Here is a 24,735-nt window from a genome sequence, read left to right on the forward strand (position 1 = left end):
AAGCTGTCATAAAACGGCTCTTGCAACGAGTAAGTCTGAGACAAGAGTTCATAATCTTCGAATACAGACAGTTACATTTGACCTAAGACGTTCGTTACCTCTGGACTTCTTCTGGTCGTACATGATGACGACCTCCATGACCTTGCCGTAGCGGCCGAAGAACACGCGCAGGTCGGTCTCCGTGATGTTGGAGGGCAGGCGAGAAACACCTTGACAACCTCACTGGTGCACATAGCTCTGGACTTCTTCTTCTCCTGGTCGTACATGATGACGACCTCCATGACCTTGCCGTAGCGGCCGAAGAACACGCGCAGGTCGGTCTCCGTGATGTTGGAGGGCAGGCGAGAAACACCTTGTAACCTCACTGGTGCACATACCTCTGGACTTCTTCTTCTCCTGGTCGTACATGATGACGACCTCCATGACCTTGCCGTAGCGGCCGAAGAACACGCGCAGGTCGGTCTCCGTGATGTTGGAGGGCAGGCGAGAAACACCTTGTAACCTCACTGGTGCACATACCTCTGGACTTCTTCTTCTCCTGGTCGTACATGATGACGACCTCCATGACCTTGCCGTAGCGGCCGAAGAACACGCGCAAGTCGGTCTCCGTGATGTTGGAGGGCAGGCGAGAAACACCTTGTAACCTCACTGGTGCACATACCTCTGGACTTCTTCTTCTCCTGGTCGTACATGATGACGACCTCCATGACCTTGCCGTAGCGACCGAAGAACACGCGCAGGTCGGTCTCCGTGATGTTGGAGGGCAGACCGCCGAGGAACACCTTGGGGTAGCCGCCGCCACGCTTCGGCTTCTGCAGGGTGCGAGGGTTGCACGGCTTCGGGTCGATGGTCCTAGTGGAAAATTACATTTACGTGTAAGTATTTGGTTATGTACGTTCAAGAACATACTATTCACAGAAGTGGAAGCCTAAAAAATATTGTATAATCATTTTCCGCTAGCTAAATATTGCTTTTTTTGTTTAAACTGTATTGTTACGTTTCTATAGCCAAACCGGGAACCCTTTTCATTTCGGACTGTCTATATGTTTTTTTATTACTTAAGAAGATGATATGATCAATGAAATTATTAAATTTAAATGTGTTTTGCGAACCGCTACTTAGTTCTCTATTTGTAATAACCCATACTTGCTAGTTTGCTACAATGTTCTTTTGAAAGTATGCATTCGGCAGAGATAAGTTAGATGAGAGTGAACTAAAGGTTATGAGCTTAAAAATGTCCTGCCGGGCTAGCACATGATTGGCGCGAGAGTATCTCGCGGCGAGATAGACTACCCGTCCCCCTTTAATTCATACAGTTAGCAAAAGACGGGTATTCCATCTCGCGGCGAGATACTGTCGCGTCAATCATGTGCTCGGCCTACTGGTGTTATGCAAGAGAACTAGGAGATTTGAAGAGAATAGTGTGTAAATGCCGGCGGGACAGTAACCTGAAGTTCCAACTCTAAGGTATTGCAATGTATGAATGTAACAAGCGATCGACAGCCCGCCTGTTTCAGGCCGGGCGTCCCTACACTACATCTACTGCCACAATGTTACTGAGTGTGGTCTGGCTGGTGACCATCACAGTAACACCATTCGATAGGTCTTTGAAAATATGTAAGTACAGGAAGTGCGACCTTTACATCGGGGCCTATTTACACATTAATTAGTGATATTGCAAGTTAATACATTTGCTACTTGCGTTTAGTGGCAAATGTATGCACTCGCATTAAACACTAATCATGTGTAGGTAAACAAGCCCGGTGTAATTGTGGATGTGGGATAACCCACAGCCACAATTACCCATTTTGACGTTAACTTGAAGGTTTCACGTTTTTTGATGAAGGAAATATTTTTGGAAACAATAGCTCCGAAGGCCCCAAAACACATTTATTCTTTATTGATAGAAACTCATTGATATTCCTATGACCTCCATCAAGCCAGCAACAATGCTTTCTTAATTGCATTGCATAAATGAATAGTTTAAGGCTATGCAGCGACGTCACATGCTATAACTTGATTAACATTTCAGGAGTAAAATCAAAGATTGTGTGTTTTAGTCTCAGAGGCAAACCAAAGTCACAGTGTAAAAACCGGAAAAGTGCGAGTCGGACTCGTCCACCGAGGGTTCCGTACTAATTTTTAGTATTTGTTGTTATTGCGGCAACAGAAATACATCTGTAATACAGTCTAGTGACAGACAGACAGCAGAGTCTTATTAATAGGGTCCCGTTTTTACCCTTTGGGTACGGAACCCTAAAAAACTATAAACAATATTTTTGGGTTATTCCCACTAGTTACCACCAAGTGGCAACTACTGGGAATTTTTTTCCCACCTTTTTTTTTTCAATTATTATTCCCAGTAGTTTACCACAAAAAATTTTTAGGTTTAAGATTCTCTATTCTCACTAAGAATTTAACAATTCACTTACATGAGAACTTAAAACTACACAAATACATTTATTTTGCATGAAATTAGCGAAGGAACTAATAACATAGAGGGTATTTAAACCAGGGACCGGACAACCCTTTCCGCGATAAAACCCTTTCAATGGGCGACACTTAAACACGGCTAACACATTGAAAGACTTTCCCTTTTGAACTGCAAGCCCATTCATACCCTTACCTTTGACTAACCCTTACCGAAAAGCTAACCAAAAATAAGGCTAGCTCTTAATAAGGGTTACCCTTATCTTTAAGCGCTTTTTATAAAGGTTTCCCTTTGCGTGAAAGAGACAGGATTAGTATATATCTACGGTAGTGTATGAAAAGGAAAGAAAATACGTGCCTAGTCAAAGAACGCCGCCGTCGCCGCCGACGATCGCTCGGATTCGAAGTAATGTGTGCTTTATGAACAAGGTAGACGACTTAAATTAGCACGCTTATATGCTAAAAAGGAAGCCCTTTATAAGGCTAACCCTTATAAGCAATATGCAAGGTGTTGGTGAGCGGATGATAAGGGTTTTGTAAGGGTATTTGGGCTACCGATTACTCAAATGTGGTAGCTTTATATAAGGGTTTTTAAAACCAAAACAAAGGGTTTCGTCTGGCAAAGGGTATGGTGAGTTAAGCCTTATGCAATACCCTTATAAAACCCCGATAAGGGATAGCGGGCCGGTCCCTGATTTAAACATACAGTAACATAAAATTGGCCGATACACTTAAACAAAACAAGGTGATTAGTGGTGCATAATAATATGGTTAACATTTCGTCTACTTGATATGTACACAAAACGTTTTGTAGTTTACAGTAAGCTAAGGCCCAGTTTAACTTATTTCCGAGATTCGTAATAACTGTGCGTCAGCGGGGATCATACCTATACTGGTCAGTATAATGGGTAAGTAGACCGTAGGTGTCGCGAATGTCGGGACTAGTTTTTAGTTGCTATGAGTTTATTAAATATTCAACTATCGATCTTATTATCTAGTTATGTTTTTTATAGTCTCCCCTCGCACCCCGCACGATTGCCCTGTCTAGACAGCTTCGTCGAGATTCTATTGTTTTATAGACTGCCAAAGTGTTGTCACCTGTGTACAAATCTTATGTCTGTGAAATCTTAGTTACAAAATGGATGATTAGAACTGATTTAGATTTAGTTTTGTGTGGAAGATAACTTGATCGACGATCGTGCTCATAACTACGATTGTACTATTCTTATCTATAATAATTGATGGAAATCGTATGATTTTGTTTTAAAATATTTTATTTATAGTTATCTCGCTTATCTTCAGATAAAATATTTATGTGACATTAGGTCAGGAAAATAACAAAGTGTCTGTTAGTGTCATTTCAATAACTAAAACGAAAAAAATCACTTAAGAATGTTTCCGCATCAGAAATCCTTCCAAGCGTGGCCAAATAAAGTAGACACGACGCGAATTATCACCGGAAAGATAAGACGCGATAACACTCCCACCGTTGAGAATCAATTGTGAGGCCTATGCATTAAACTATTACATTGTACTTCGCACACGCTCTTATAACAGTAAACTTGTACTGAAATATTTAAAAAAATTGAAAACATTTTGAACACTTCGTCAGCTTCTGTCCGTGTTTTTTTTTTCACCAAAACCGCTAAAAGGATGGCTCTGTAAGGATGGTATTACAACTGTCCAATATTTTGGTGCAATGTGTATTTGCGTCTCACATTTTGCTTAATGAGAGAGCGAGACGCAATGCACATTGGATTCATGATTCATCCCAATTATCGAAGTTATCAAAGGCACCCTTATAGCGGTAAGAGCGTGCGACTTTCAATCTGGAGGTCGCGGGTTCAAACCCCGGCTCGTACCAATGAGTTTTTCGGAACTTATGTACGAAATATCATTTGATGCTGACTTATTGACAATAACTAAAAATCAGGAGTGCCAAAAAAATAGAGGACATCTGGTCACTCTACTTGAGGAATGAGACATATCTTTACGAAGCGGCCTTATTTGACCCAAACTTATATCGTCGTTATTGATAACGGAACACTAAAAGTAGGTTTTTAACGGCCATTACGACATTAATGGTGGACGGACTGGCAGGCGAAATTCACTGCGAGGAAATTGTAAAAAATGGCCAAGTAAAATCTGCAAAATGGTGAGTTGCGTACCATGAACATAACAACTAAAACCTTTCAAAGCTATGACCCTGAGTATGAATGCCCCTACTTTTTTAGGGTTCCGTACCCAAAGGGTAAAAACGGGACCCTATTACTAAGACTCCGCTGTCCGTCTGTCTGTCACCAGGCTGTATCTCATGAACCGCGATAGCTAGACAGTTGAAATTTTCACAAATGATGTATTTCTGTTGCCTCTATAACAACAAATACTAATAAGTTTTTGGCAAAAATTTAATTTTTTTTTACAAGCTTTTATCGCTGACTGTACTTCTCTTTCCACAGGCAACTAATACTCATCGAGACAATTCTAAAAACCCCAAACACAATTAGGTTGCGTTGTTTTATCACAGAGTTCCTATGACCACCTCCTGTCTCCATCATCAGATCAGCTCGATGGTACCATAATATTGCATTGTCACCCGACCTACATATGTATGCAAATTTTCAGCTTCATCGGAAACCGGGAAGTAGGTCAAATTTAACTGACAAGATTTGACCCTTACAAACGTGTTACATACATATTATAGGTACATACATACTTACATAGGTACATTGCAAGTTAAATAAAAGCTTGTAAAAAGTACGGAACCCTCGGTGCGCGAGTCCGACTTTTTTAGAGAACCCCCTCCCTTTTAAAGTGTGGTGACATTGATGACCCATTGGGATTGCGGTATAGTCAAGATAAATATTTAACCTACTTCAGGCGGTTCCCTGAGCCAGAAGGCGAAAAATCTCCTTATATGATCATGTTTTTCTAAGAGGCGTTGATATTCGTAGACGTGGAAAAAATATATGTAGTTCTTGACTATATTATCTGTAACAACATAGCTTCCGATACACGAATTATGACACTTCGCTCGATACAATTAATTCCCAAAGTAACCTCTAACTCGGACTTTTAATTCTACTTTACTCGGTTATTTATTATGTGATACTATAAACAAAAAAATAAGAAAAAACAATCTTAACGTAAATAATAATTTCATAGCTTTAGAATTTCGATATTTTATGGTAACGTTTTTAAAATAAATAAAAACCGACAAAATTCGATCAAAATTGACACTTGGCGCGTATGTTCTTTCCCGTTCTTTCTTGCGAAATGTGACAAAGACAGCGGCAAACCGATGGAACGGCCTTCAGAATCAAGAGGCATTCCCCGGTGAATTTACTGGTTTAGTCATTGAGACAACCAACAATGGGAACCATTTTGAGAGTAACAAGCCAATTATCTGTGCGCGACGTGAGTAGACAGTTTTTTGGTCATTACACTAATTACCTTCCCAGTAATACAACTCATACAAGTGTGAAATTCTCCCACGAAGTAACTGTATAAGTGCATTATAAAACAATGCTTCGAATAACTATAAATCTAAAACCAAAGATAGATATAACTCCGTAATAGATGGATACAGTCTAAGAAAAAAACGTGCCTCGAAAATCAAGAAAATTTGATTCTCGTTCAGAGGGCGCTAGTAGCTTTGGCCTACTGACGTAAAGATGGCGTTGACGGTATCGTTTGTTATTTAACAATTTTAACGCATATCAGTGAAATAACATGGGTCAAAATCATAAAAATAATTAATGCAAATAAAAAAAATCATTTATCCATATTTAAATACATTTTATCGTATTTTTATAAATCTTCATTTTTAGTTTTAAAGTGTGTCGATAGATGGCAGTGAATTTTCTGTGGTTACAAAATTTACTATGACAGTACCGCTCTAGTATAAGTTACTTTATGCTAAAACCTAGACATATGAAAAGATTGTAACAGAGTTGGGCGTTATCTAGATAATTTCTTATCTAGATAATTATTTCAAATGAAATCATTTCAAATAAATTTATTCGAAGATAAATTCAATCATAAATAGTGCGTTGACAACTTTTTTATTTAGATAAATTATCTAGACTGGCCTCGTTTGTTATTGAAGTAATAATAATAAATTTATAGAATGTCACGTCGGGTCAAACCGTCACACTGACACTGTACTACTGACATTCATCTTTTATTTAAAATCCCAACTAATTTATGTAGATAAAAATGAAACTCATCTAGATAAATTCAAAATAACAAATGACGGATTATTTAGTTATTTCAAATAAAAGATGATTTAGTTATCTTCCCGGTTATTCGTAAATAGATAATTTTTGCCCAACTCTGGATTGTAATATCAACTTTGTTAATTCAGATCGCTTTCATTACATCGCCCGTTTAGCTACTTCTGTTTCGACTGTACAGTTCAGTTCAAAAACATCTTAACAAGCCAACATTTAAAAAATATTTACACGCCTCTACGACATTGACAATAGCTATGGTTGTGTAAATATATTTTTGGAACGTTACCTTGTAAAGGTGATTGTGAACTCGACTGTACAGTCGCCATCAGATATATCAGAGCGGTCGAGGTGCTCATAAATATCTGAACACGCACTCTAACGCCTTGACAATAGAGGCGTGTTCAGATATTTGTGAGCACCACGGCCGCTCCGATATATCTGATGGGGACTGTACTTGATGGTGCAGTCGATATCAATACAGTTGGTTCGTATAATTTAAGCTAAACCTATAGTTTATTTTTACTCCGCCAGTTTTCGAATTAGGTCACATTTTACGTTGACACTGGAGTTATTTTGATCCCTGAAGGTAATAAAAATAACATGCTTAGGTTCTAAATATATATATTTTTTTAAGTGATGATGATGAACGATTTACTAGCACAAAAAGTAGAACACATTTTTTGATATTTTTATACATTTTCATTTTTAGTTTTAATCGTGTGTCGATAGATGGCAGTAAATTTACTATGACAATAACCATCTATACTCTATATACTGTCTATTCTCTTTAGTATGTGTCTATTTAGGTTGATAATTTTGACGCTCACTCAGTGTCATTGTAAAAAAGAATTTTAACAATAAACAGGAAGTATGTTGCAGTCACAAAAAAGTTACTTTTTCATTAATAATTTGAAGTCGCTCTAGTTCCGTTATAACAGCTGAGTCAATAAGCATTAAGGTTATCTCAACATCGCCATTTTGTTTAGCTTTTCTGTCGACCAATGGAATAATGCCATAAACTGTGAGTCAGATACAGAATAAATTACCGGGGCATCAACTATTAAGTCTGGCCTACCTGTGACATAAACCAAATTTTTAAAGAAACAAACAATTGAAGTGGCATTTTTTAGCATTTTTATGGGCACATGAGCAAAGATCCTTTGACCATAAAAGTTATGTAATTTTCTTGTTTCCCTGATGTGTTTTTTTCGTTTGATGGTCCTAAAGCAAAACTTACCAAATGGATCGGACCAGAACTTATGAAGCATCGCATTGCCATCTAGATCAGCAACGAAATAGTTCCAGTTGTAATTTTATTTATGATATGAACTTTCAATCCTTTAATACTTGGAAACCTAAAAAGCCTATAGTAGAGAAAGAAGTGACCTCTCACGCCTTGCTTGTGGCTCGAGAATGCCCCTGCATTAGCTAGGGTGACTGCTATAGTTATTGGCCACTACATAGTACCTTACCTTTCATAGGGCCTTTCCTAACAAATCAGATATAAACAAGGCAAAAGAAGTCTTAATGTTAAGAGTGACCAATTACTATAGCAGTCACTTTAGCTCCGTAGCTGTGCGCAAAACACTAGCACTTGAGGACGGCCATATTGGCGAAAGGGATGCCAACTTCCGATCGATGAAGCCACTTGATTTGTCTGTGAAATTTGTTGTAAGTTTTCCGTACCTGCCGTCCAGCTGGTGAGGCCCGTTCTGCAGCACCACGTTCACGAGCGACGGCTCCGCGAATGTCACGAAGCCGAAGCCCCTGGAGCGGCCCGACTCGCTGTTCTTCATCACCACGCAGTCGATCACGTCCCCGTAGCGCGAGAAGTAGCGCTGCAGGTTTTCCTGCGACGTCTCCCATGATAGTCCGCCCACGAACAGTTTTCTGAGGAGGTAACGGCTACTTCAGCAAGAGCTTAGGTAAATTAATTCATAACCATACCCCAGGGTTTCGGGTGCGGGAATGAATTCGTGTATTTATAACATTGCCTATTGTAAAATAGTTTAAAATTAAGTAGTAACCTCCCAGGGTATCATGTACCGACTTTATAATGTTTTATACCATCCTCTGTAAAAATGAACATGATCGCAATATTCGCAATAGAACATATGAATAGTTCCCGTTTTACAGTTTTTACCAGTTTTTTGCCAAGTGTAAAACATTTCCGCACCCAAAACCCTGGGGTATATTCATGGCTTGACTAACAAATTGGCAGTATGCTCTCAAGTTTTACGCATTTGATTGAGGTACATAGCTTCTTATCAAATGCCCCACTAAAATCAACAAAAATTATAAGTATTATAACACTCTTTTATTATTCACGCGCCAAGAACTATTAGCACGCCAACCCCGTCTAAATTGACCGAAAGAATACAATGCCCTAATGCCCGGCTATCGAAATAGGCAGCTATCTTGAAAACGTCGGCATTTTTACCTCATTCTGTCATTTTGTTGATAAAATTTTGCTACCATAATGGGAATGAAAATTTTACCTCGTCTTTTTACCTGCTAAGCATTTACTTATAATATAGTACAGTCGCCATCAGATATATCGGAGCGGCCGAGGCGCTCACAAATGTCTGAACACGCCTCTATTGTCAAGGCGTTAGAGTGCGTGTTCAGATATTTGTGAGCACCTTGGCCGCTCCGATATATCTGATGGCGACTGTACAAACAGCAACACTATCGGTGGACCTTGTGCCTTTTGTAATAAGGTTAATTTTACCTATTTGAATCAGTTAATCGTTTATTAGAATTTGTTATGTATGAACGCTTTAATAATAGGTATTTTATTTATTAGTTCTTGGCGTGTATAATCTGTTAATTACAAATCGGTATATTCGCGGTCACGCTATACATTTTAAACCAAAAGGGTACTTATTGTCGGTTGTCAATAAGGCGCTATTTCTATATAGCTTCAAATTGAAATCAACCTTATCGACAACCGACAATGTGGTACCTTTTGGTTGAAAACGTCACATATAACTTCTAAAGAAAGTAAGATTTTTAGTATTGTTTAGTATAGGTAGAGTTAAATGATTGCTGAAGAGGAGTGAAGTTTAAGACAAAATCGTGCCCCCGAGTTTGACAGCTGAACTAAATGGCGCTACATTCGAAGCACGAATTGTACCATCGCCCACACTGTTAACTGACAGTACGTAAACCTTATTACAAAAGGCATAAGGTCCATCGATGGACAGTTAAGAGTGTTGCTGTTTGTACAGTCGCCATCAGATACATCAGAGCGGCCGAGGTGTTCACAATATCTGAACACGCACTCTAACGCCTTGACAATAGAGGCGTGTTCAGATATTTGTGAGCACCTCCGCCGCTCCGATATATCTGATGGCGACTGTACGTACTTCCTAAGTTCCTACTACTTTGGTATGCGGGTATTAATTTTATTGCCGAATCTGCAAATGAGGGCTACCGTTTTTGTGCTCACCAGTTGGCGCCACTGTGGATAGGGTCCAGAAAAACAGATCTCAAAATTCTTCTATGCTTATTTTTATAAAATCAATACGTTCTAATTGAAATTAACGTCTAAATGTGCCATTTTTTCAACCTTCAACCTATATGTGGCACTTTTTTTAAACCACTAACATTTATTGAGGTATATTTATTTGTTTACCATGATTAATCAAAGATGGACAAATAATTAGTCCATCTACTGGGCCTTACTGAAAATCAGCCTCGCAGAGTGTGCCATGTTGGCTCACACCGTGACACCAAGCTGAGTAAGGGCCATTTAGCGCAACCTCATTCTGTTTAATTATTTCTAGTTTTAGTCTTATGTTATGTTGTGCTAATAAATGCTTTTTCTTTCTTTCTTCCACATTTATGAATAAGGAGTGAAAATGCCCGATAAAAAAAGCTTGAAACCCCCAAAACTTTCGGGCAAAAATGCATTTGACATTTTGAAAGACCTCCATCTACACTAGCGCCCCTAGCGGCGAAATTAAACGCGGTAGCCCTCATTACAAATTGTGATAAATTAAGGTGATAAAATAAAGAGCTTCCTCTAGCCTTGACTTTTGTGAAGCTGGTCAAGGTTCTCTCTCACTGCCTTAACTGTAAAAACAAGTGCCCTATGGAAGCAAGCATTTCAATCATTCGAGTTTTATTTATGTCAATGCATATAAAAAACCGGCCAAGTGCGGGTCGGACTTGCGCACGAAGGGTTCCGTACCATTACGCAAAAAAAATCACAATATGGGAGCCCCACTTAAGTTTATTCTGTTTTTAGTATTTGTTGTTATAGCGGCAACAGAAATACATCATCTGTGAACATTGCAACTGTCTAGCTATCAAGGTTCATGAGGTACAGCCTGATGACAGATGGACAAACAGACGGACGGACAGCGGAGTCTTAGTAATAGGGTCCCGTTTATACCCTTTGGGTACGGAACCCTAAAAATACAAACACACTTAACAAGTTATGTTAAAGGTGTTTTGAACAGTTGCAATGCAAGTTATAACTTAAAGAACAGTAAATAAGAGGTTAAGATTGTTAAGAGGATGGTGGATGACCGCTTCCCCATACAAACATAGTCCCACAGTCCCCAATTTCCTTTCTGGTAATTAACATTTTAAAAATCATATACTTACTTACTTACTCCGTTGGCTCAGCGACCCAAAATGAGACTTGGCCTCCGACACAAGACAGCGCCACTCAAAAAATCATATAACTTAATTTAATCTAAGAACTGGTATTAGTTCCAAAGCTAATGTTGTAATAAATACCACAATCCCTAAGTAATTAATGAGTAGCAATTACTAATGATTTATTACATAGTACATTAATGATAAAAGGAACCACATGGCTAGGTAGGAAGTTGAGATGGCAATAACTCTTAGTGCTATTTTAAGAACAAAATGCCTGAACATGTTGAAAACTTGAAACACAATGTGACATGTGTGCTGTTTTTTGTCACTTTTAATTTCTTTATTTATATGTAGGTATTACACATGTTCTGGAATAGTTGTCCAAATGTCCATTATAACCTGCCTTACAAGCAATATACAGGGTGGAAAAAATTAATGGGCCCTGGAGGGAAAGTGCCTTAAAACCTTGTTAGCTCATTTTACTTAAAGGAAACATTCTTTTATTTTTAAAAAGAAATAAAACTGGATTCATAGTTTTTTTTTTTTTTTGCTTGTCTAAAAATATTCTTGAGTACTAAATATTCGATTTTGTGGATATTTTTTTACGACAAACGAGTGTAAGACCTAATGTTTCTTAGAGAAATGTTATCATTAACATTAACTGTATGGACTAGTAGAATCAAATAATGGTGTTTGTTTTTTGGATTTTTTTGGCGGTTCGATTCCTGGGCGACACAAGCTAATCTAAAAATCTTTGAATGCAGTTTTGTTTCTTTTTAAAAATAAAAGAATGTTTCTTTTAAGAATAATGAGCTAACTTAAGGTTTTAAGGTACTTTCCCTCCAGGGCCCATAATTTTTTTTCACACTGTATAAAATATAATTATTGAAAATGTCAAATCTAGACAAATTCAGGTGTAATGAAGAGAATGTTTTAAAAATGGTGACAAGGTGAGAACCTTTTACATTTTAAAGTGGTTAAAACTGACCCATAATACACTAGGCATAGGTGTTAGATATTTTTACAATTTGGTGCACAATTGCACAATGCACATGCATAAGGTTGTTTTTGTAAAATAGGGACCCTATTACTAAGACTCCGCTGTCCGTTGGTCTGTCTGTCTGTCCATCTGTCACCAAGCTGTATCTCATGAACCGTGATAGCGAGCCAGTTGAAATTTTTACAAATGATGTATTTCTGTTGCTGTTATAACAAGAAATACTAAAAACAGAACAAAATAAATATTTAAGTGGGGCTCCCATACAACAACACAAACGTGTTTTTTGCGTAATGGTACGGAACCCTTCCTGCGCGAGTCCGACTCGCACTTGGCCGGTTTTTTATAGGTAGGTACAAATATGATTAGTTTGTCTAAGCTAACTTTGCACAGACTTAAATTGAACTAAAAGTAAGGGAGTAATACTTTTAATTCAATTCAAATATAAATAAACATATTTTCATAGAAATTTAACATTAATGATGACATTGCCACTCTTTGTTTTTGCAAATGCCATGCAGAGTTAGCTTAGCCTGACTCTAAGTAGTAAAATAATAAATTTACAGCAAGGCATTTTTGCTTCACTAATAAAGGAATGTAGGAGATTAGGGCCTTTTAACATTGCATGTTTATGTATAAAGATATGTCAAATAATCTGACCTTATTAACTTATCATAAAATTTATTATCAAGTAGTCAACACCAAATAATGACTAGCTAGTGATCTGATAATGTTAAAATTTAAATTATTATTAAATTCTAAGTATTTTCTAGCCTCCATCCATGCCAACCCTTGTTTTTATAGGCATAGTTTACAATTTGGTCATATCCTCATATCTTATCTATGTAATTGTTCAATGGAAAATTAACCTGAGCAGAATAGATAGTCTGTGCTTTCTGTGGAACTAACTATGTAGTTAGTGAAAGTAACATTCACTTAACAGTTTGAAGTCATGACTCAGTACAAATCACGATTTTTTTTTAAAGATATTTTTTTGCAAGTACAAAGGTTAATAGTGGGAGATTTGTAGTTATTTGCGCTTTATTTGCAATAAAAGATCTAAGAGAGTAGAGCATTTTGCCACTTGGTAAATTAATTAGCACATGAATTATTTCGGCGTCGGCAGTAAACAGCCGTGAACGTGCTAACAGCGCGTTGGGTTGGGAAGGAAGTTTTCGAACGCACGACGTCGTATGTAACCATATGTAAATGAATCAGCACGTTTAACTGAGCGCTTGCTCCGACCGAGCAACGCGGCACTTTGAACGGCCGAGCTCTAATAACCTCGATAACGTTCACTATGATATGATCCGAATCCTTCGCAAAATACAACGCTCTGAATGCCCTGACGCGAAATAAGCGATAAGAGAAAGCTACCGATGCCCACATAAAGGTTAATTTCGTAAATTGCGACGTCCCCAAACCGGCTTACTTTTACACAGGGATCTATTATATAAACATCCGCAAGCAATCTTTGCACCGCATAAAGGTTGTAAAATCTGAAATTTTGATATTATGCTATGGGAAAGTAATAGCTGCCATGATCGCATACACGCAAGTCACACGGCGAGGCTTGGGGTCGGTGGCCGCGAGCCGGTAGAAGGCTAATTGACCAAACGTGAACTTTATCCAGATTTAAAAGAGGATCACACGTATTTCTAAACTTCTTAGTATGGAACAAGTATTTCAAAAAACAATAAAGTGGGTAACGCTACCTCACAAGCCTCGCTGGCTATTAGTGAAATGCGACATACGAACCAAGCCAACATGCAGTTTGACCTATTATTGTTTGCATACCTTACATAGCCCTGATTATAAAGTAAAAATATTCAATAATAACTTACCCCTTCTCATCATCGTCCATGTCTGGATTCATACGCATAACTTACTACTAATTAAAAATAATGGTTGGCACCGGCAATACACCCCAACCACACAAGCACAGACCCACACGATTATGGCGGACCAACCATATCCGCTTTCTCAAAAAAGTCATGGAAAGAGGAAAGAGTCGAATGACAAGCTGAATATTTTAGTTAATCGATTTACTTCTTTATGCTAATTGTAATTGTGTAGGTACGAGTAAATAAATATTTATGATTTTTTTTTATATTTTAAAGTTCGTATTTTATAGTAATTTAAATATTATATTTATAAAAGCAGCTAAAATGTTGGTAGTTTTCTTTGTTTGGCAATAGATGGCAGTATGATGGCACTTTAGGGTTACCACATTAATAATTTAGTAGTGTAGCCAGTGGTAAACCCTGACAATCGTTAAAGAAAACCGAGAATAACCCAACCTATGCGTTTCTTTATTCTTTATAGTATAAGGAATATTATAATTAATTAGTAATGGTAAAGCCTTTAGAGTAATAAACATTATTTTTATGGGGTTTTAGTGACACGAATGGGCACGAACTCTGTTTTATAGGATACAAACTTAATTCGGATTAAAATAATTGGATCGTAGGGATACTAGGGATAAGATAACTGTAAAAATAAATGTGATTGTTTCTTAATCAAATAAATTTAATGACTTGCAACTACTTAAACAGTGCTATATGCATAACTGGTACTGTAGAAATTGTCACAGGTATATCCTTATGTACGGAAAAATGATATAAAAAATCAAGTGTTACCTAGAACAAAGAATTCATATTTTAATATATATGATGTTAATTTTAAATATAATCACATCCAAGTTAAGTTTTATAATAAATTTACCAAGAATTTATATTCTATTTTAATCATAGAATAATCGCTTGATGGATTTGTCGGTGGTATCTTCATGCTCAATTTGCAAAGTTCTTTTTCTTCGTTTTTAAATGTGTTGTATGTAACGTTCTCTACCTTTTTTTCTTCCTTTAAATAACCTGAAGATACATTATACTCTATTTCCTGTAACGTAACAAAAAAGAGTGATTTTAATGGCAAAACTTCCGTGAGACACAGACATATGAAAACATATTAATAACGGGTCACTCACGTATTTTAAGTCGAAAAACGCTCGACATGTTTCACTCCGTATCGAGGAGCGTCATCAGGTCACCGTCAACGCAAGCTCCTGATGATGTTCCTCGGTACGGAGTGAAACATGTCGAGCGTTTTTCGACTTAAAATACGTGAGTGACCCGTTATTAATATGTTTAATAAAAAAAGAGTGATTTAATTGCTCGCTTACTTGTAATGTAAGCTTAATTACAATACAATTTATAGGTATCTACAAGGACAATAGAACATCCATCATCATCATCATTCTATTGTCCTTGGTATCTAGTAGGTACTTACTCGCACTAATGTGATAATAAGCTTCGTCAATTTTACTCTGCTCTCATTACATATCATTACTTCAAATAATATTATTTGATTTGGTGCAAATCCAGTATGAGTCTGCAATTGCATTGACAGTTTACTCGAGTCCCAAAATATTTTATGCATTTCCGTAAATGTGGGCACCTATAAACACATTTAATTAGTAGTACCTATTGTAAGTTAGGTGGCTAACACAAAAAGTTATTAAAATATTATACAAAACAAAGGAAAGGAACACGAACCAAAAATTCTTCTAAGTGGTTGATATCTACATTCCTCGCGACATTAAATGTTACAAAAGTTTTCTTTTTGAATTTGTAAGGCGCTTTGCATTGCACTTTAACGAAATAAAATACTTTCGCTATGGAACTTTTGAATGATGATGGTAAGTCTGGCGGCAATGAAATATAAAATGGGTGTGTATATGTCCCAGGAGCAACAGTTTTTCCTGAAATTATAATACTTAATTATTTCATCAGCTTCTAAATAACATCTTTTAAACTGCGAAGAAAATCCGTAGGTATGCTTACCTTGCAATTCAGGAAATATATCAGTTTTGATACTAAGGACGACTCTTGTTTCTGAATATATTTTTATATATGGGATGGTTGGCATTGGTCTAGTCCACGATGCCTTACTAATTCCAGTAACATCGAGATCAAAATCTGAAATCAGTGATAATTACCTACTTACATAAATACATTTACTACCCTTACTAACCATGTAATGTTCATGTAAGAGTAAAGTGTTTACGTTCTATTTTCTGTTTCTGCGGAAATTTCACTACAACAGTCCCCGTTATAATGTCACCAGCATAAAAACAACCCGTTGAACCACTGTTCAAAATAATATCACAAGACTGCCAAGGCATTGTAATATTTGTTATCCTAACTAAGCTACGTAGGTAAATATTCAACACATCCGACGACACGAATAAAATTAAATTATAGATCGTTCTTCATTTTTATCTTACGATTAAATTTATCACGATAACCGATAATACCTAGGTATATGAAGGCATTGAGGGAGATTCGATCTGATTAATTTTGTTATATCAGTCCTTGGTTGATTTAAACTAACACGATTTTCAGATTTTCACTCATAATTTTAAAACTAACACAGAACTATGCGATTAAGTCCCGTGTTAGTTTTAAAATTATGAGTCATTTCATTTCATTTCATTTATTCCTTGCTTAGTGTGTGTACAAAAGATCTTATGCATAAATCATTACATGTCTCAACACAACCTTGTGAGGGTATTGCAATACATTTAAGAGCTAAGAACTAAAGTACCTATACAGAATAACATTTAATGTACAAAATGTAATAAGTTAGGCATTTGAAAATACATTTAAAATAAATTTAAAAATATGACCTAATATAATTTATTTAATATAATTTTAATTTAATTTAAATATTTCTTAGGCAATTGTTAGGCATTAAAATATAATTTCCATTGATTTATCATTATTTTATATAAGAATATAATGTTATTAAGAGAAGTGACAATCTGACAACATCTATGACCAGTTTCAATATCTTGGCTCATCATTTTGTAGGTATTCCGCGACGGTATAGTAGGCTTTTTCCACAAGAAATTGTTTCAAAATACGTATAAAATTGTTATAGTTAGGTTCAGTTTTTATGTGGTTCGGTAATTTGTTAAAAATCCTTATTGACGTGGGATAAGGTCCATTTTTATGTATCGCTAAATTAGATGATATTTGTATTAAATTACTTTTGGAACGAGATTCAAAACGACGAGGTACATCTCCGACTTTAGTGAACATTTCTGGGTTATTTTTTACAAATTTACATGATTCTAAAATATAGATACAAGGTAAGGTTAGAATACCAAGGTTTTTAAAATATGGTTTGCAGCTTTCTGGGTGTTTAGTGTTTGAAAGTATACGGATAGATTTTTTTTGTAAAATGAATAAATCTGGTGCGTCAGTGCTGTTGCCCCATAGGATCACGGCATAGCTAAGCCACGCGTGCGCGAAAGCGTAATACGCCGATAAGGCGGTCTGTAGGTCGGTGGTCCTTTTTAGCTGTCCTAGTGCATAATTAAATTGGCTGTATTTTGTTTTTATTTTTTGTACGTGATCTTTCCAATTTATATGGGTGTCGATAGTCCTTGGTTGCTTTACTTGCTTTGATAATGATCATAGAAAAGTGTTGAATAAAGAAGGCAAAAACTGAAAACAGGTCAAAATATAATTTGAATGAGTACCAAATGAGTACTCAAAATATTATAATCTGTAATAATATTTTTGCTGACTGTACCATGCAGCTATGTAGTGTAGACAAGGTGTAGACAAACAGAACTGGTCCACTCACGCGAATTGATTTTATGGAAACTGCAAATCCTTAAATTATCATCTAGTGTTAATTACTATAATATATACAATTGTTATAATTCTATAATTGATAATGAAAACACGATTCCATTTTTTGTGCTTGTACTTTTTGAACTCCAAAATTGCTAGAGGTCGAATAAAACTTGTATTGAGCTTGCAACACTAGCGGTGAAAAAAAAAAAACTTGACATTGACAACTCGCGGCTGGCTATTTCCCATACCTAGTTCCATTATCATTACAAATAATTTCAGAAGCTTGTGTTGTGTGGTGTTTACGATGAGTTACATCTTAAAACTACTTCTGTAACTTTCTAGGTAATCTTATTGTTGCGTTTAGATTCGTCTGGGGGTTGTAGGTGTGATGTGTAAGATACGTAGGCCGAGCTAGGTTATGTTATGTCCTTTACCTTTTTGCGGCGACAAGCAAGTTTGTTTATGCGTTTAATACGTTTTATTATTTGAATCTCCTAGTTTTCCTTTTTCGTACCTTAGTTACTGTTTCAGAATTAGTACTTACCCAGCAGTTTAGTCTTATGCTTAGTATAAACATTGATTTATATAGTGTTAAATCTGCATAAGTAATAGATGTGATGTTCGGCATTCGTATGACGTTACAGCGGTAATGATGGTATTGAAGTGTTAATTACCTTGCTTTGCGTCTTGCATTTAACCTTAGATGACCCTTAAGAGCAAGTAATCAATAAGTTGTTATGACACACTATGTTGTTACTGTTTCATTCAATATGGATTTAGAAATTTTAGAACCACCATCAAACTCATAAGATTTATACATAATACATTCCACAGGAACGATAGTTGTTACCTATTAAAGTGTAATTATTTCTAACATATTTTCAATGTTATACCACATGAAACTGAATGGTAACGGTGAAACAATTTGTTATTGCAATGTTTACAAATATACACTAGTAACATAACCTTCCCTTTCCTCTGTCCAACTCCAAACTTTCAGTTAGTTTTGAGTGGTTATTTACAGTTTCTAGAAAACCCTAACACTCATGAAGTCACCCCCACAATCCTGACATATGGCAAGCCTTCACCAGGGTCACATTATACTTTTTTTTTTAATTCATGTATTTATTTAGAGACTTTTATTAAGATTACGCCAGTCCCATCGTACCTTAATCTAAATTACACTCATCTACGGCCTGTCAGTATACTGACTAATATAATTAAACACAAATAAATATATCTCCTTTGCCTCTTCTGAGATTGGTGCTGCCAAGATGCTTTGAAAAGCGCCTACATCTAACCTATTAATATTTAGTGACTTCATCAACAATTGTCTTTTACCTTCGTTCCATACACATTCCACCAGTATATGTTGAACATCCTCTACAATATTGCAAGCTTCACAGTTCGGGGATGGCTCTTTTTTCATCATAAAAGCGAACTTCTTTAGAGGAATGTGTCCTGAACTAAGTCTTAACCCTATTTTAATTAATTTCCTACTTAACCTAGCACTCATAAACCAAGGAATATGAGGAGGTTCACATTAGGGTCACATTATACAATACATTGTGATACAAGTGTGCTAAGTTGGTCATTAACCACGAGGCGATATTGTGCAATAAGAAAGCCGATGTGTGTAATGACCAATGCACACGCGTTTCATACGACGTTTTTCAACACACTTGTGAGGAAAAAAAGAAACTTTCATATTAATCAAATTTTAATTGTTAAAACAGTTAGTAAACGTCTAAAATCTCTCATACTGCTGGCCGCCCCGGTTGGATAATATAATGAAAAAGCACGAGTGTTATAATATACTAAAAAAGCACGCGTGATTATGAGCCAAAAATCGGTGGAATAAAAAGGTCGTTTTGAGCAAGAAAATGTCTCAGATCACATGTGATTGTTGGCCGATCCAAACAAAGCAATTGTTTGTGATCTGAGGCTTTCTTATTTACTGGCCGAGGTGTGTTATGTAGTATAGTGTATTTCGCTGTTTGACAGAGCCAGAAAGCTGCAACTTCATTAAGTTCAGCGGGCTGAAAGTTGACATTTTCCGGCCAGAGGGCAGAAAAAGATTTCAAACTTTTGGCACCCTAATGCAGAAGGGAAAAAAGAACAACATCAACATTTATGTTTAACATTTCTTGACTTAAAATGTGACGTTTTCAACCAAGAGGTACCACATTGTTGCTTGTTGATAAGGTTGATTTCTAATTGAAGGTATATGGAAATAGCGCCTTTCTGACAAGCGACAATAAGTACCCTTTTGGTTGAAAATGGCACAAATGTTCTCCGTAGCTCGCCATGGATCCAAACATCTACGCACTGGTCCTCGACACCCTGAACCGGGCGACTAGTCAGGACGCAGAGGTGCTGAAGCCAGCCGAAAAGAAGCTGCAAGAATGGGAGATAGAACCCGGCTTCTACTCTGTCCTTCTGGTAAATATGCAGCGCTTTCCTGTCCTTTTACCAACAATAATATTTGAATGCGCTCTAAGTAATAATAATAATAATCATCATCATCATGTCAGCCGATAGACGTCCACTACTGGACATAGGCCTCCCCCAAGGCTCGCCACTCCGACCGATCCTGTGCCGCTCGCAACCACCGAATTCCCGCGACCTTTACTAGGTCGTCGCTCCATCTACCGGCAGTTCGTCTTCCGGTACGCGGACGCTACTCCAGAACCTTCCGGCCCCACCGGCCATCAGTTCTGCGAGCAATGTGCCCCGTCCACAAAATAATGCCCACATAGTAATAATGTAAATTTAATTGATGTTGAAGACCAATGATGATGAATAATGTAATGTAATGTAAATAGGCTTTGTTATTGAGGTTTTGGATACATAGCATATATTAATTTGGTTTCACGACTTTAACTTCAGTTCTTCCTTTGACGTAGGCCTCCTCCATAGCTTTCCATTTGTTTCTTTCTTTTGCTGTTTGCATCCATTTACTATTTGCTCTAAGTAACAATACTAATAACTATCTTTGGGTATGGAACCTTAAAAAAAATGTGTTAGAAAGGAGATGCTTCGCTGTGTCGGTAAATAATAACTGGCAGCGCGGTTATGTTAGCTTTGCGTTTGTAACAGACAGAGTTTCGTCGTTTATTTTCCAACCACCACCCATAGAAGTTCCATAGCAGTTGGCCGGAAAACTTATTGTGGCCTGACTCTAGTCACTTATTATAAAATAAATTTATGGACGTTTTAAAAACAGGACGTCCTCTCCAACCACACTATAAACGTGAACGTCCGCTGGCTCGCCGTCATGTGCTTCAAAAACGGCGTGGACCGCTACTGGCGCCGCAACGCGCCGCACGCCGTCTCCGAGCAGGAGAAGGAGAAACTGCGGCTCGGGCTGCTCACTCCCAACGTTCTTAGTGAGCCCGTGGCGCAGATAGCGACCCAACAAGCGGTCCTCATCGCCAAGATCGCCAGGTAACTACAGCAGACCTAAAGATAAGTGCATGAACAACGTAGACCGCTACTGGTGCCGCAACGCACCGCACGCCATCTCTGAGCAGGAGAAGTAGATACTACGGCTATAATTATCTACAGTCAACAGCAAAAGTTGCTAAGCGGGCCAGGTATTCAAAATTATCTTGACACGTTTAGTAGTAGTACTTTATTACACAAAACAAGTACATAACACAGAGAGAAATTAAGGGATCTCTTCCACTTTATTGTTAGAATAAGAGCGTGTCAAGATTTTGAACACCTCGCCCGCTTAGCAACTTCTGCTGCTGACCACAAGAATGGCATGGAGCGCTACTAGCGCTGCTTGCCGTCTCCGAGCAAGAGGAGGAGAAACTGCGGCTCGGGCTGCTCGCCCTCGACGTGCTCGGCGAACCCGTGGCGCAGCGACGCAGTAGGCTGTGCTCATCGCCAGGATCGCTAGGTGAGAAACTCCTCCATCTCCTCATCAAAGCATTTTTCTATTTGTCTCCTAAAAGAGCTTGGGGTTCGCATTTTTACCTACCTAATCCTAAACAAAAATCGACATTGACCAAGCCATTGTGAATTTGTCTGTCCAGGAATAGAAACGGGAATTGATTTCTAGCGTAGTATAATAATTGGCGCCCTGAGATATAGGGTACTGGAGAGAGTCCAAAAGAAAACTTAATATCCTTCTATAATTAATCGTTGAGATCTGCAAACTTATCTAAAGTTTATATATCTTCATCAGATTGGATTGCCCTATGCACTGGCCAAACTTAGTTCCTGACCTGCTTGGAGCGCTGAAAGCTCCCCAGCCGCTGGTTCAGCACCGTTCTCTGCTCATCTTCCACCACCTTGTCAAGGCACTGGCTTCCAAGAGGCTAGCTGGGGATCGCAGGACATTCCAGGTATGTATCACAGTTAAAAATCTTTATAAGCGCCGGTTTTCATTGATTCAATGTAGATACATTCAAATCAATGAAAGTAGATTAAAAAGAACTGTAAAACTTTTTAAAATATTTTATAACCCCCGGACATTATAATCCTTTTCGGGGGTTGTGACAGCGCGATGTACTGCGACGAATAATTTATAGGCTAGAATACTTTTGAGGAGTTAGGAGTTTTGAGGACTAAACTCCTGCTTAAAGGATTACTCTGTTCTGTCAGATATACCAGTATGTATGTTCTTCAGTTACTCAAAGAAAGTTGGACCTATTGGGAAAGATATCTTTTATTAAAATAAATTGTGAAATTTGATTTTAAATCTCTATCTATAATATTCTCGCAGGACCTCACAAACACCGTATACTCCTTCATCCTGAGCCTCTGGCATGAGAACACCGAGCTCTTCCTCTGCCACATCCAAGAGGGCGCCACCACCGAGCTGATCACTGAACACCTGGAGAAGGCCCTCCTCTGTCTCCGCATCCTGAGGAAGCTGACGGTCTTCGGCTTCAAGAAGGCCCATGAGAGCCAGGATGCCGTGGCTTTCTTGAATGTGGTGTTTGATCGGGCTAAGACAAGTCTAGAATGCAGTAAGTGTAACAAAGTCGATGAATAACCTTAACACAACTTCCAAGAGATACCAAAGTTCTAGTTACCAAAGTCCTGCTGAATTTAGCGTCTTAAAAAAGGGGATAAGGAAGCGTCGACGCGTCTTTCGGCAAAGATTCCAAGCGTCTTTCAAAACCCCACACCAAACTTCAAACAACGAAATGTTCACATTTCAAGTGTCTCAAAACCCCATTTGTTCCCAGGAAAACTCCTCAAAGGCCGCGGCATATACCCCCTAGAACTCTGCGAAAAATTCATCATCCACCTCACGAAAGTGGCTCTTGGGGTCTTAGGGGTCCACCCCTTTTCCTATGTGCCCCTAATCAGACCCTCACTGGAGTTCGCCATATACTACTGCTTCACGGAGCAGGGCATGAGCTTCGTGTACGAGCGGTTCAACATACAGTGCCTGAACATCGTGAAGGGAATTTTGCAATGCGTGGAATTTAAGCCGCCGAAGGGTGATCAAGTTAAGGAACCATGTAAGTTATCACATCTTGTAAATTATCTGGTTAAACGTCACGAAGGTCGCTTTAGGGGTCCTTGGTTAGTTTTTTAGGGTTCCGTACCCAAAGGGTAAAAACGGGACCCTATTACTAAGACTCCGCTGTCCGTCTGTCTGTCTGTCTGTCACCAGGCTGTATCCCATGAACCGTGATAGCTAGACAGTTGAAATTTTCACAGATGATGTATTTCCGTTGCCGCTATAACAGCAAATACTAAAAACAGAATAATATAAATATTTAACTGGGCCTCCCATACAACAAACGTGATTTTTTTGCAGTTTTTTCCGTAATGGTACGGAACCCTTCGTGCGTGAGTCCGACTCGCACTTGGCCGGTTTTTTTAGCATTAGAAAGAAGGTAAGCGATCTCGACGTCAAGATTGTTTACCTTTTTTCTAATGCTAAAAAAACGAACTTCCCTTCTCCTACGTGTTCCTAATCTGGCTGTCGCTGGAGTTACGGAGTGCTTTTTATGGTTCCGTACCCAAAGGGTAAAAACGGGACCCTATTACTAAGACTCCGCTGTCGTCGTGTCGCGTCTGTCTGTCTGTCACCAGGCTGTATCTCATGAACCGTGATAGCTAGACAGTTGAAATTTTCACAGATGATGTATTTCTGTTGCCGCTATAACAGCAAACACTAAAAATTGTGTTGACTAAAAAGAGTTAGTCAGTCATCGATTTGACGTAAATGAATAAAGTCCACAAAGTGAAGCATTTATTTTGTACTAGCTTTTGCCCGCGGCTTCGCCCGCGTGATTTAAGAATCTATGTCGTTTTGTCTAATGTATAGGGTGCGGGGGAGGCAGGGTGTTCAAAATACTATCTATGTATGCAGATTTGTCCCCTTCCCCCTCCCCCGCCACACACCCCGCCCGCGCGGCCCTCTAATTAGTTGACACGACCTATGACAGACGTAAAATAGACATGCACCTGGCCGCCGGTGTGGTGCTCCTTGTGAACCTCGTGAATTCGGATACCTACCTGAAGAATTGTGCCCTGCCCGAGTCCTGTCTGCGGATCCCATCTCCCGGAAAGGTTAGTGGTGCTGTCTTGACGATCTGACAAATATTTTCCAAAATTACCTACTTGCCCCTTTCTTAAACACAGGGGAAGGAGATCTGGTTTTATAATGACTTACAAAAGGTGGTTTTTAAGGTTTGTGGTTCGTAGGTAGAACGTATATATATATATATATATACGTTACCTCCACCTCCTCGCATTTGTACCTAAATTTATATGAATTTCATGTTAACCATTTTTTTTGGTACAACTGCTACTACACCATCTTGCAGCACCTTGATTGTAGGTA

General features: G+C 38.1%; 3 protein-coding genes across 3 annotated transcripts in view; 1 reads left to right on the top strand and 2 right to left on the bottom strand.

Moving 5' to 3' along the window:
- Nucleotides 1–14,270, bottom strand: part of LOC134749128 (heterogeneous nuclear ribonucleoprotein 27C) — a 49,749-nt gene extending 35,479 nt beyond the window's left edge. Inside the window, exons 1-3 of the mRNA XM_063684033.1 lie at nucleotides 14,118–14,270; nucleotides 8,352–8,555; nucleotides 662–852 (exon numbers count right to left, since the gene is read on the bottom strand). Of these exons, the coding sequence (XP_063540103.1) occupies nucleotides 662–852; nucleotides 8,352–8,555; nucleotides 14,118–14,155 (433 nt within the window). The 5' untranslated portion in view covers nucleotides 14,156–14,270. The remainder of the gene's footprint in view (nucleotides 1–661; nucleotides 853–8,351; nucleotides 8,556–14,117) is intronic.
- A 517-nt stretch (nucleotides 14,271–14,787) lies between these two features.
- LOC134748939 (arrestin domain-containing protein 5-like) lies at nucleotides 14,788–16,505 on the bottom strand. The gene is made up of 6 exons (XM_063683809.1): nucleotides 16,339–16,505; nucleotides 16,116–16,250; nucleotides 15,828–16,033; nucleotides 15,562–15,729; nucleotides 14,998–15,171; nucleotides 14,788–14,912 (listed from the first exon to the last, which is right to left on the bottom strand). The coding sequence occupies exons 1-6, from the start codon at nucleotides 16,454–16,456 to the stop codon at nucleotides 14,817–14,819; spliced, it is 897 nt and encodes a 298-aa protein (XP_063539879.1). The 5' UTR covers nucleotides 16,457–16,505; the 3' UTR covers nucleotides 14,788–14,816.
- A 1,644-nt stretch (nucleotides 16,506–18,149) lies between these two features.
- LOC134748836 (importin-11) overlaps nucleotides 18,150–24,735 on the top strand; it is a 56,610-nt gene continuing 50,024 nt past the window's right edge. The window contains exons 1-6 of the mRNA XM_063683645.1: nucleotides 18,150–18,260; nucleotides 20,220–20,360; nucleotides 21,145–21,365; nucleotides 22,114–22,273; nucleotides 22,654–22,900; nucleotides 23,123–23,401. Of these exons, the coding sequence (XP_063539715.1) occupies nucleotides 20,226–20,360; nucleotides 21,145–21,365; nucleotides 22,114–22,273; nucleotides 22,654–22,900; nucleotides 23,123–23,401 (1,042 nt within the window). The 5' untranslated portion in view covers nucleotides 18,150–18,260; nucleotides 20,220–20,225. The remainder of the gene's footprint in view (nucleotides 18,261–20,219; nucleotides 20,361–21,144; nucleotides 21,366–22,113; nucleotides 22,274–22,653; nucleotides 22,901–23,122; nucleotides 23,402–24,735) is intronic.

The sequence above is a fragment of the Cydia strobilella genome, chromosome 17 (genome assembly GCF_947568885.1).
Source record: "Cydia strobilella chromosome 17, ilCydStro3.1, whole genome shotgun sequence".
In the NCBI taxonomy this organism is placed as follows: domain Eukaryota; kingdom Metazoa; phylum Arthropoda; class Insecta; order Lepidoptera; family Tortricidae; genus Cydia; species Cydia strobilella.